Source organism: Danio aesculapii, chromosome 1, assembly GCF_903798145.1.
Source record: "Danio aesculapii chromosome 1, fDanAes4.1, whole genome shotgun sequence".
NCBI classification, from domain to species: domain Eukaryota; kingdom Metazoa; phylum Chordata; class Actinopteri; order Cypriniformes; family Danionidae; genus Danio; species Danio aesculapii.
The window spans coordinates 55,379,309-55,393,098 of NC_079435.1; the positions used below are offsets into that span (position 1 = coordinate 55,379,309).

The window sequence follows — 13,790 nt, forward strand, 5'->3', positions numbered from 1 at the left end:
GATAATTCTTTATAAAATAGCTGAGGGAGACCGATTTAGAGTCTGACAATCAGAGAATGACAATCAGTTTTAAATTACTTTTGTTAAATTTGTTTTGGATTAACACCACTTTTTTTTGTTTTGTTTTTAGTTCGACTCTTTCAGACAAAAATTTTTTCAGGAATTTCAAAACAAAAGGGAAAAACAGCTTTTGTTGTGTTACATTGATATTGGATTAATATCCCTTTACAGCTATATCCTGTACAGTTTTGTTATCTAAGTGGCAGTCGTTTTGAACTAAGATGGTTCACTACAGTGGACATGCAGTAAAATTAAAAAACAAAATATAAAAACTCTAAATTGTAGAATTTGAGCCCAAAGGATGTAGGAAATCACAGACAAGAAATTAATAAAAAAATGTCTTCGGGTCTCAGGAGAATATAGAAATATAAGATATGGAAATATACATATAGGTAGAGCACTGCAGAAAGGATGAGATTTGATAATTCACAATAGATTTAAAGACAAAAATATATATATATATATATTTTTTTTTAGAGGATTTATAGCAATTAATGTCTGTAAACGAATACACAAATGGACCCAAAATGGTTAAAAAAAATAATAAAAATGATTTATTATAATTGATGATTAAAAGCCTTAATTTATGAAACCTTTACAGTATATCAAATAAAGTATTTGTATAAATAAAGGCTTCATTAAACCGCCATTACTCTTTTAGCAAAAGATTAATAGCCATTTATAAAACTACAAACAAATAAAACCACTAATAACATTGAATTCAGTTGTACCCCATAAGTTTGCTGAAACAAGGTTTTAAAGTGTATTTGAATAGAAGTCACAACAAATTTACCAACTATAAATTGTTCTTGTAACATCATGAAAGTTCTTATATTGCATTTGAACAAATTAATTACTGTACTATTAACCAAACCGTTACAACCCCGTCTTATTGAGATATATCCCTACACACACACACACACACACACACACACACACACACACACCTGGATATTGTAAAATTAGTCCCAGGAGGTATAATACTTGCAGTTGTTTTAGAAAATCCAGAGGCTGCAGTGTACACTTTCAGATCTCAAATTTCTCTTGAGTGCTGTTCGCGCCTGATGTTTTAACGTAAATCCACCAGAGGCCGCTGTTGACCATTTTACCTGCTTTCTGGAACCGTACTTCGCCGGACTTTAACCCAGTGACAGTCAACTCCTGTCTGAGTCTCAAATCCACAGACATGGTGAGCAACAGGTAAAAGCAGAAAGAGCAATCCACATGGAGATAAGACATTAGCTGGTATCACAAGAAACGAAGCTGTCAGCAGCATCATACCACCCAGTAGCATTTGTTTTAAAGTTGAAATGCAGCTATATGTAGCAGTGCGTACATAATTTGCGCTCTCCAGAAATGTGTGTGGGGATTCGTTTTCACAATGAGCCTGCGTTGCACTCGTCACAATGCTCTTACACTTCTGCTTTCGTTTCACTTCAAATTTGTATAAGTTTCATTGTGAAAACGTTTTCCTTTCAAATATAAAAAAAAAAAAAAAATGGTAACAGCCTTTCTCCAGCCAGGTAAACGGTGCAGCATCAGCCCTTTTAAAAGTTATCGGGTCATTTCCTACAGATGGGATTCCCTGAACAGAAACAAGAACCTAATGGGCTTTGACAGACTAAGCTCACGCAACACCAGACCAAGGAAAACCAACACAGCCGTTGCACAAAACTTGCTTTTATTGTCATTCGCAAGTCAGTGCTTGGCGTTTCTGCCGCCTTTGGTAAAACAAAGCTCCGAGGATAATGATGCACAAAATCCCAACTGCAACCAAACCAGTGATGAGCGCCAACCCCATGGAGGACTCTAGAGACAGAGAAAGAGCAGGAATATAGCAGTTAAGACATGAATACTGCACAAATGTCATGTGTCACTGCATTTACACCCATCCAAAAAAGCTTTAGGACTCTTAACCGACTGAGGGTGCTTTATACAACATTTTGAATTACCGCTGTTCATTTATAGCAGTTAAGAGCAGAGTGCCTGAAAACACAGATATTAAATGTGGACTTCAAAATGCAAAACTGAAATTACACCATTGTCATCAACGAAAACTACAAAATTCAGAAATTGAAAATAGGGTCATCATGAATGTATTTTGGGAACCACAAGTAGGGTACAACCCTAACATATTAGTCAAACATTAAGTGTATTATTAAATTACTTATAAAATACAATATACATTTTTGTCCTCATATGGAGCTGAGCCCCACTAAAATGAAAATCCTAAGTCACCCCTGGCTAGTACTTTCGCTAGTTGCAGTGCCATTGCTAGTAGTAGTGCTAGTAATAGAGAAAGCGCTAATGTTAGTAGTAGTGCTAGTCCTAGTACTGCTAGTAGGACTGGTAGAGCCAGACATCCCAAGTTGGGAAAAGCCATTTCTGGGAGAGACAGATGATTTGCAGGAGAGTGGGTGCCTGTAGACCGGGGGTGGGGTTATGGTGCACGGCGATGTATCTGAAGAGTGGAGGGGCATATAAGTGCAGTGTACCTGAACAGCGGTGGGGGATGGGGGTACCTGAAGAGCTGGGAGGGATGCGTTGTGCGACATATTCAAGGACAAGGCGGGAGATGCGCGATTTCCGGGAGATCATCATCATTCATTTGCGGGTATCCGGGAGTCTCTATGCATTTGCAGGAAACTCCCGGAACTACCGGTAGACTTGGGATGTCTGTAGAGCTACTGCTAGTAGTAGGTGTTAATGCTAGAGGTAGTGCTAGTCCTAGTAATACTACTGCTAGGAGGTAGTGTGAGTCCTAGTAGTACTGCTAGTTGTCGTGCCACTGGTAGTAGTACTGCTAGTCCAAGTACTACAGCAATTCTTACTGCTAATAGTAGTGCTAGTAGAGCTACTGCTAGTAGCAGTAGTGCTATTGCTAGAGGTAGTGCTAGTCCTAGTAGTACCACTAGTTGTGCCACTGCAAGTAGTAGTTCTAGTGCTACTGCTAGAGGTAGTGCTAGTGCTACTGCGAGTTGTAGTGCCACTGCTTGTATTAGTGCTAGTAGTGCTTGTCCTTGTACTGCTAGTGCTACTACTAGTTGTAGTAGTAGTAGTAGTGCTACTGCTAGTATCGCTAGTTGTAGTGCCACTGCTAGCAGTAGTCCTAGTGCTACTGTAGTAGTGCTAGTGCTATTGGTAGGAGGTAGTGCTAGCCCTAGTACTACTGCTGCTAGTGCTAGTACTAGTGCCACTGCTAGTAGTAGTGATAGTTTTAGTAGTATTGCTTGTGCTAGTACTGCTAGAGGTAGTGCTAACCTACTGAAAAAAAACCCGCTTAAACCAGTCTAGGCTGGTTTTAGCTGGTCAACCAGGCCAGTTTTAGAGGGGTTTTGGCCACTTTCAGGCTGGTTTCCAGCCATTTCCAGCCTGGTCTTAGCTCAGCTTGACCAGCCTAGCCAGGCTGGGAGCCCAGCCAAAACCAGCTATGTCCAGCTTTAACCAGGCCAAAATCCCTCTAAAACCAGGCTGGTCAACCAGCTAAAACCAGCCAAGGCTGGTTTAAGCTGTTTTTTTTTTCAGTAGGGTAGTACTGCTAGTTGTATTGCCACTACTAACTGTAGTGCTAGGAGTAGTCCTAGAACTGTTCGTACTACCACTACTGCTAGTAGTAGTGCTATTGCTAGAGGTAGTGCTGGTAGTACTGCTAGTGTTGATCCTACTGCTAGTAGTGCTAGTATTAGTAGTAGCTGTTAGAGCCAGCAAAATATTTAAATTTGCCTTTATAAATAAATATAAAACCATCTACATCATATGATGGATGTATAATGGCTCCATTACAAACAAAAGTCAGTCACCAGCATCTTTTGACGACATCTCAGAAGACTCTCCGGTTTGTGGTAAAGAGTGGTCTCCAATTACTTTATTGATGACAATCGGTCCAATTGCAGCATCATCTTCGAACATGGAGTCTAAAAAAATAAATCAAATAAATAGCAAATTAAAAAGTTGCACATTAATCAATCATACCATACAAGTATTTCTGCAGATTTAGAAGCGCAACAATACCTCGAGTATCCAGACTTCTGGCCTTCCTGAATGTACAGGTGGACTCGCAGCAGCCACACACCTGATTGTCTCCGTCTGCAGCAATCCAACTATGCATAAAATAGATAGATATTCAATCATTTCCATCTATCAATCTTGATATCTATCCATCCATCCATCCATCCATCCATCCATCCAATCCATCCTATCCATCTATCCATCTATCCATCTATCCATCTATCCATCTATCCATCTATCCATCTATCCATCTATCCATCTATCCATCTATCCATCTGTCGATCCATCCATCGTAACGGTCTGTCTGTCTATCCATCCAATCCATCTTGATATCCATCCATCAGTCCATCCATCCAGAAAACAATCCCTCCACCCTATCTGTCTATCAGTCTATCCATCCATCCATCATAACTGTCTGTCTATCAATCCATCCATCCTGATATCAATCCATCAAGATATCCATCTCTATCGTAATAAACATGGAAATACCCTAAACTGATCCAACATTAACACTTACCTCTGCGTTTCTGTAGCAAAGGAGCAGGCTTTATGCATCATATCAACAGGACTGAATGTTGTAGTAGCTTTCAAATGACAAGTGATGTAGATCTGGGAGGAAGAGGATTCAGATTAACGGCTAATCTGGATCAAGTGTAAACAAACCCAAAAAGCAAGAGACTCACCAACCCACTGGAATCTTGCTGAAATCTAAAGGACTCTATCTGAAAACGTAACTTGTCGTCTTGTATCCTGGACATGAATCTGGATCTGGAATGGGTCATTCTGGCATCCACCATGCACCTAAAGATCAAAAGACACCAACATTAGGTGGATCCAAATTAAGTCGTCTGGCATCATTTAATAGGTTGTTGGTTTTAAGATTGATCCATTTAACACTACACACAATGGCATAAAACTACTAATTGTCCTAGAGTGGTTGCTCACCCATGGTTTTGGATAAACATGTAGGCTATATTGGCTTCACCAATGGGACCCAAAGAAGCTACGCAGCTTTCAACAAACACACGAAGAGGAGCGTGATTGGCACGGATGATGGAGGCTTCCACGTTTATCAGATCTCCCATAAAGAAGGTGTTAGAGGGACGTTCGTACTGCCAGTCATCTAAAAAAAAAAAAAATTAGATAAATCTGAAAGTTCAGCACAGAGGCTTACATGGATGTTACATGTTCTCACATTGAGGCCATTTAAAGTTTAAGACCAAGAACCAGATGTTGACCGTTCATAAAACAGAAGTCAATAGCTATCAGTAAAGTTTACTTAATTTAAATTTATTTTAATTTCAGTTAATTTATTTAAATTTTATTTGATTTAAATTCTATTCATTTAAATTTTATTTAATTAATTTTAACAATTTAATTTATTGTAATTTGTTTTAGCTTATTTAATTTATTAATTTCATTTAAATTTTATTTAATTTATTTTATTTAAACTTATTTAATTTAATAATTTATTTAATTAATTTAAACTTAAATTGAACTTAATTTTTAATTTAAATTTATTTTATTTCAATTTATTTAAACATTTCAATTTAACTTGTTTTAATTTAATTTATTTTAAATCAATTATATTTAATATTTATTTAAATGCCACATCAACAGCATTAGCTAGATTCATGATAAAACCTATACTAAAATGTACAATAGAGCATGCAATCTTACTGATTTCTTAAACCTTCATTGTACAAAGAAATACAAAAAAAAAAAAAAAAAAAAAATCATTGAAGTCCTATACAACCTTTCAGTTTGATTAATGATAAATATTTCTCCAGAAGACACTTTTAAAGTGCTCCCTTAATACATTTCCTGAATAAAAATGCTCTAATCATTTAAAAATACACATTCCATTAAAACATGCATCAAAATGTTCACAAAAAAAAACAAAAAAAACACAAATAGGTTTTTCTTCCCATTTCAATAAATAAGAGCAAGTGTTGAGTGACTGATTCTACATCTCGTATGTACAACCTGATCAAGTTATTTTCAAAGTGTTAATTTATTTTAAATACAAATGAATTCACGTCATAATTTGTTTTCTACATTCACCCCATTTCTTATTTATACACCGATTCAAAGCAGGTTTGTGACCACTAATGGTTTTTTTTTTTATACCAACTATTCATTGCTTAAGACCTGTAACGTAATTATTTGTTTTTTTATTTAATGCCATGTCAGAAACCAAGACTATTGTCATGGCAAGAATTTTTCAATAAATAAACAAAAACAACAAAGGAATTCATAAATTAAATAAGATCTTTAGTTTTAACGCAGGATAAAAATTCTAAAATTTCTGGCGTCACGGTTAAAAATGTCCTTAAGAGAGTTCATTTCACAAAAAAGTCTTCTGGAATTAATTAAAAAGCAGGACGGTCCAATAAAATGTGTTTTATTGTAAGGGGAGTGGTGCAGTACAAACATTGAGTGGGGTCTTCATCTTTAAACAAACAAAAAAAATAAAATAAATAAAAGACATGGGCTATCCTTGTATGTCCAGTACGACATCTGGTAAAAATCACTTGATCAAATATGGTCTTAATGTCTTAAAACGGTTTGGGTTTTCAGATTGAATTTCATAGTTTATTATTTTCCAATGCATCCCACTCTTCCTGTCACTTATTGAAAATGTAAATGTTGATAAAAGGTCTTGTCTCTGAAGGAATTTGGCTCGCAAAACTTCGTTCTGCTAAACAAAAGATGATATTTTGAAAGCTGAAAATCTGTAACCATTGACTTGCATAGTATTTGTCTTTCATACTATGAAAGGAAATGATTACAGGTTTCTAGATTTCTACTTCATCTGTGCATTCAAAAGAAAGTCAAAGACACTTGAAACAAGTAAATAGTACAGAACTTTCAGTTTTGCGTGAACTATCAATGACTTGCTTTATGAATCCCCAAGAATGACAGTTTCAGAATAACACACACAACAAATCCCCCACATCCAATTAAAAGTTCTTCTAAAAAGTGTTATTTTCACCTTGGATGGCCTGCAGGCAAGTATTAAGTTAATTGAGTGAACTCATTAAGAGCATAAGAACAGGATTTTCAATGCCAAGTCATCATACCAGTCATGAGTCTGAGGGAGAACTGCAGATGCTCTTCACCAGCTCCAACTGCTGAATAAGGGGTCCAATTGGGAAGCAGCGCGTTACTGCTGACGTTGTGTTTCCTGGAAGTTAAAAGACAATGTATTTGGACACTTCAACACTTTATTAAAAAATAAATTAAACTAAATGAATAAAATAAATAAATTAAATGTAAAATTAAATTACAAATAAATAAATCGAACAAATAAAGTTTAATAAATTAAATAGTTAAATTAAAAATAATAAATAAAATGATCAATTAAAATAGAAATGAATAAAATAGAAATAAAAAGTAAAATAAAATGAGTATATATAATATAAATTGAAATAAAAATAAGGAAACAGATGAATTCAAGTAACAAATGAATATAATATAAATTAAACGAATAAAATAATAATTAAATAAAAATTAATAGCACGGATATATTAAAGTAAAAATAATAAATTAATTAAAAAAATAATTAAATATTAAAATTAAATAAAATGAACAAATAAAATAAGTAAATATATAAATAAAAGTAAATTAAATAATAAAACAAAATAAAAATAATAAATAAATCTTAAGTAAAAATAAATATAATAAACAAAATATAAATAAAATAATTCAATTCATTTTATTCATTTTTATTTTATTAATTTCAATTAATTTAAGTAAAAATAACATGCCATCATGCTTTCTTTGGATCATGTTAACAGAATAGGGGTTCTCAAACTCAATCCTGAAACTCATGTGGTGTTCTGCACATTTCAACTTCAGCTTGCCTTAAACCTGCAAGGGTGTTTCTAGAAAAACCTAGTAAGAGCTTGGTGTCTAAGAGCTAGCCCAGGTGAGTCTGACAGTGTCTTCAGAACCTCTTACTTGGAGCATGCATGTTAAACTTATGGAGTTCAGTTCCTGAAGGGCTGCAGCTGTACTTGGTTTAGCTTTAATCCCAAATTAACACCTGATCAAACTAAATTCAGTCCTTCAGGTTTGATTGAAACTACAGGTGAATGTGTTGAAGCAGGGTTGGAAAAACGCTACAGAGCTCTCAATATTCTCGTAATATTATGCATTGTAGTCGATAACATGCAACGCAATATTAAGCTTATATTTTCAAAACATTTTCAAAAGTATTATATTATGGAGATCCACTATAACAGTTTCATGCCAAAACACCACTTAATTATAGATCAAATCTAATACTTGATTTTAATTTTAATGGGGCACTAGTTAAAGCCTGGTTGTTGTATTGCTACATTTTACACAGCTTTACCTTGGGTAGATGCAATAAATTGGAACCGTAGCTTCATTGGTCCTGTCAACTGGTGTGTTAGGGACAGGTGAAGGTGAATACACTAATGCAAAAGCGTAAACGAGTGAATCATCAGTCATCTGTGGGGGAGAGAAAGGGAAAAAAAAAAAAGCCCACAATTAAGAGGTAATACAGTAAAATAAATTTAATACATTAAACAAAACTAAAAATAAAGTATAATAAATTAAAATGAATAAATGCGCAAGTAAAGAAAATAAAATTTAATATAAAACAAATAAATTAAAGAAACAAAATAAATAAAATAATTGAATAAAAGTAAAAATAAATATAAATTAATTAAATTAAAATTGAAAAAATTAAAAAAAATTCAAGTAAAAACAATAAATTTGAGAAAATTAAATTAAAATGAATAATAAATCAAATAAATATAAATCAAATTAAATATAACAAAATTATATATTAAATTAAAATGAATTTTTTTAAATAAAATTCAGGTAAGATAAACAAAATAAACAATTTATAAATAAAATAATGAACAAAATATAAATATAATTCAAGTAAATAAATTAGATAAAATTAGTGAATAAAATAAAAAATGAATAATATAAATTAAAATATAAATAAAACTCAAGCAAAATAAATTGTAATTAAATATAAACTTAAATTAAATAATAATTGAAAAAAGAATAAAAATACAAGTAATATAAATCTAAAAATTAAATAATGAATAAGAAAATGAATTATTAAATTAAAGTAAATAAAATCTAACAAAATTAGATAATGAATACAATTTAACTAAATATATAATTAATAAAATTAAACTAATGAAAAAATATAAATATGAATACAAATATTAATAATTAAGTTAAATAAAAATTAATAAGTAAAATATAACAAATACATTAAACAAATTGAATATTAAAATGAATAAAATAATAAGCGAGTACAAAATACAATAAATAATACAAATATAAATTGGTAAAATATTAAAAAGTATGTATAAACTGAAAAGAACTAAAAAGCAGAAACGCATGAATAAATTAACTGGATTTTAAATTAAACTTAACCATTTTTTTTTGTTTTTGTTTTGAGGTTTGTACACCAACAACATCTCATCTAAATCCCTATTAACTCCCAAACAACAGGTTCAACTAAACCGAAGTAAACAGCTAGAAAACCAATGCAAACAGACATACAGTACCGTTAGCAAGCTCCCACATCCTTCAAGCGCAGATTCAAAGGCAATTATCCTAACACGATCATCAAACCCAACAAAAGGACATCCACCCAGCGTCAGATCTGAGGGTTCAATCAGCTGACCGCTTCCAAAGAAGTTTTGCTGGACATGGATTTTGACAGAAGCCTCTTCGCATCGAGCCTCCACAGAGTTGGCTGGCACTGGCACTTCAGGTTGAAACACTGGCTCCATAACCACCTCCTCCGTCAAAACCGGATAGAGATTTGGACCTGGAATGACCTTTTGGTTTTCTGAAAAACTCTCCAACCACTGCTGAGGTTGTATTACTAGCTCTTGACTTTGAAAAGGCTTGCCAACATGAACTGGCATCTGTACATAATTGGTTCTTTGAGGTTGTTGTTGCACTGATGATCCTACCAATGCTGAAGAAGGTCTCCATGCAACTTCAGGCTGTTTGAATTCAATACGGTTTTGAACAATGTTTGGTACAAAGCCTACAAGTCTTTGATCAGACTGTGAATGTCCTGGATGTCTGAAGACGCTATTTTGGTTTAACCGTCGGTCTAAATGAAGGCCTCGTTCTCTTGGAAATAATGAATTTGCATAAGACAGTCCATATAACACTACAAAAATAAAACCAATAAGCAAAGTTCTCCCCATTGTTGATGTCTCAGCATGTTCTACTGAATTCTGACGGATATAACTTCTGAGTATCAGTCTTTAATGCTGATTGGCTGGAATGGTCGCGTTCAAATTGGACTCCACCCTTTTTTAAATGGGTCTCCAGCCCATGACTATCAACATTCGTCCAATCAAGCTACACAGACTTGTTCATAACGTTGATGCTTTTAGTTTGCTCTCATGAGATGCATAAAAGAAATGAAGCCTATTAAATAATGTTGCATATAAAGCTGAATATATTGTAGTACAAAAGGTTTGAACTTAAAATAATAAAAAATACATATAATTTTGGATTAATTTGATAAAAAAATGGAATATATTTATACTTATAATAAACTTATCTAAAATTTCTACTAAGTGTGTCATATTAAATAACATGATGTTTAGGAATTATAGTAATATACTTGCATTAAGATATGAGAAATGAGGCTTATATATTTCATTCATTCATTCATTTTCTTATCGTCTTAAGCTGCGGTCACACTTGACTTTTCCTCCCATAGACTTCCATTCATACGCACACGAATACGTCAGACCGGAAACGCGGGGTCATGCGTCAAGTTTCGCATGTTGCTGCAGTGCAAAGTTCAAGCTTGGTGAACTCTGACCTGCGAAATCGCATCACTTGACTGCATGAGACCAATCGAGGATCAAAACACAACCCCTCTGGGCAGAAATTTAAAACATGGAGCAATCGCTCGCTTTTTTAATGTCTAATAAGCTTGTTTAATCCCGCCCCTTTTCGCAGCGCCGTAGGACATAATTTCGCACACACAAAGCTCAGTGTGACCGTAGCTTTAGTCCCTTTATTAATCTGACATCACCACAGCGGAATGAACCGCCAACTTATCCAGCATATGTTTTACACAGTGGATGCCCTTCCTGCCGCAACCCATCTCTGGGAAATAATATATTTCATATCAGCATTCATATTTATATTAATATTTGACATTTGTTTTTAAGTCAAATAAGTTTGGCAGAAATTTGTGCAGGCAAATGACAAACCGTAGTAGGGCTGGGTTGGCTGGTTAATCAAAAAGTAATCGAAATCAACATTCAGAACCTATAATAAACACATTTTTCAAGGTCAATTTTTTCAATTACTTTCCTTACCGTGTGTGGAGTCTTGTGACCCCGCTCTGTTAAGGTTAATTTATACTTATTATATTATTCTGATATTCAGAGCCGACCCCAAGCGGCTGCTAAAGACATTTAACTGACGAATTACCAGTTTGTAAACATTCAGGATGTGTGCGCAGCGAGGTTGCAGAAAAAAACCGGGAACGCTAGCATTTACACAGAGGGAATGACATCCGATGGGGTCCAGAGTTTGTTGTTGTATTAGAGATAAGTTATATTGATTACATATTATATATTATTTACATAATGCTTTCAGCGTATTATAACAGCTTGTCATCCCAGTGATAAGCACAGTTATTCTGTAAAATTAACGTTAAAGTGAGCGCCGTTCATCTGACAGGTCTATTTGCGAAAGCACCCTCTCAATGGAAGATGAAATGGCCAAGCATCCAGCCCCAAATATACAACTATCTCATTGAAACTCCAAGTGATTTTACAAGAGAGAAGTTAAAGGCCCACAAGTCTTTGGATGCTGACAATTTTGTTCTGTGTGGTCGTGTGCAAGAAATAATGTTTCACGATTACCTGATTCAAAACTTTGTAGTGCTAAAAACCGAGGTTCTGCCAAGCCAAGAAGAAGGAACTAAGGCCTGGGTAATCATCAACAAGCAAAACAACAGCATTCTGACAGTGAACTGCACCTGTACGGCAGGGTATGTGAACGTACATTTTTACATTTCATTCTAAGCATTCAGTGTCCGCAGTTTAATTCACCATATTGAACTGTTTTTGCTGAAATCATTGCTGCAATCAAAAACGAGTAATGTGTATGATTCAGCATAGTGGGAACTTACCTGATATAAAATGAGAACTGCAGAGTCCAGCATTTTTTATTAGGTCCTCACTCCATTCAGCTCTTCTGATGGCTGTTAGCCAAAGACGTCTGCAGTTGGCATTAAAAGCAGTGTGGTGTACGGTAAAATTTAAGTTTTCTATTTTAGGACTTTCGATCTTGGCATCCTACCACACAACACGACATGTTTGCTATTGTAACTGGTCTTTTTTTGGCACCGGTAAGCGTGGTTGAACCCGTGTGACCAACACAATCTCACGGCAATTCATAACTTTTTGATTTAGTGGCTAATTCGTATGAATTCTTATGATCTAATTCATACAATTTACTACGATTTGCTCATCCGCCAATGACGGTTGGGTTTAGGGGTGGGGTTAGGTGCCATGCCTTCGTTTTAAAATCGTACAATTGAACTCGTACGAATTCGTACGAATTAGCCACTAAACTGTCAAAACGTAAAATACTTACGTTTTCTCGTGAGATCAGGCTGGTGTGACAGGTTGGTAACTCCCCTTTAAGAAACTTTGCAAGTACATGTAAACTTACACTAACCCCAACCGTCTGCTTGTAATCTAATGAGAATTAGTTGGCATGTAGATGTAATGTAACTTAAATTCAACAAAATGTTAAAGGGACCATCAAAATAAGTGATACCAATTACCCTTGCAACATTAGATTGGTTTTATGGTCTATTCACATATATGCTGATTAAGAGGTAATCAAGACAAAACCTACATATTATCTGTATATTCAAATGCTGCAAAAGTCTTCCTCACTTGTTTCCTGTATTCCACCAAACACACAGCTGAGTCCCTCACAAAGCATGTTTATCGGTTGGTGTTGTGTTGTCTGTCAAACAATTTTACGACATGCTGTGCAAAACACTGCGACAAGAGAGCAAACAGTGCAAGGACAGGTCTCAGATCAGCTGGAGCTGCCGATCAACCCTATTACGCTCCATTAATGGCCTCTAATTTGACCCAGGGGATGTGAATGGGACCGGTGGCGTCTGCGGCTCCGGTGCCAGAAAGCAAGGGCCATCTGCTGGGGCCGCAGGAAGCACGTATCCGTGACCTCCGCGCTCCCCGCAGACACAGACAGGCAGCAGCTGCTCATTATGAGCCGGGAGAAATGAGCCCCAGCGCCGGGACACACACCAAAGAACACCGCTAGAGGGCAGCGGAGGAAAGGACTAGGTTCGTTCAGCAGCTGAACTTTCAGGTTGGCTGAATTCATACTAACAACAAAATTTACATATACAACCATATACAACAAAAAATTTTTATGAATGTTTTCTGTTTTCCTTTTTATTTGTATTTTCAATTATCTTTGGATTTTTTGTTTGTTGGTGCCTGTTTATTTTCATTTGCAATTTTGGGTGAATGCAGGAGAGTATGCTATTCAGAGACCGCACATATTAAAGATCAACAAAAATATTTGTTTCAGTCATTATATTGTCAAGTTGTTATTTATTTTAATTCATTTATTCCTTTTCCTTCAGCTTAGGCCCTTTATTCATCAGGGGTTGCCACAGTGGAATGCACCGCCAA

At 35.0% G+C, this 13,790-nt stretch overlaps 1 protein-coding gene across 1 annotated transcript; it reads right to left on the reverse strand.

Moving 5' to 3' along the window:
• Positions 1 to 1,747: 1,747 nt before the first annotated feature.
• LOC130220590 (zona pellucida sperm-binding protein 3-like) lies at positions 1,748 to 10,244 on the reverse strand. Its single transcript, XM_056452820.1, has 9 exons — positions 9,630 to 10,244; positions 8,429 to 8,547; positions 7,152 to 7,255; positions 5,014 to 5,191; positions 4,752 to 4,869; positions 4,586 to 4,677; positions 4,072 to 4,160; positions 3,861 to 3,974; positions 1,748 to 1,869 (listed from the first exon to the last, which is right to left on the reverse strand). The coding sequence occupies exons 1-9, from the start codon at positions 9,993 to 9,995 to the stop codon at positions 1,748 to 1,750; spliced, it is 1,302 nt and encodes a 433-aa protein (XP_056308795.1). The 5' UTR covers positions 9,996 to 10,244.
• Positions 10,245 to 13,790: the final 3,546 nt, after the last annotated feature.

Excerpts from the sequence above, each read along its gene's own strand:
- LOC130220590 (XM_056452820.1), bottom strand. The coding sequence starts at position 9,995 with ATGCCAGTTCATGTTGGCAAGCCTTTTCAAAGTCAAGAGCTAGTAATA. Across the intron at positions 7,256-8,428 it reads ATTTATTGCATCTACCCAAG|GAAACACAACGTCAGCAGTA; the intron begins GTAAAGCTGTGT and ends TTTAACTTCCAG. Across the intron at positions 3,975-4,071 it reads CAGAAGTCTGGATACTCGAG|ACTCCATGTTCGAAGATGAT; the intron begins GTATTGTTGCGC and ends TTATTTTTTTAG.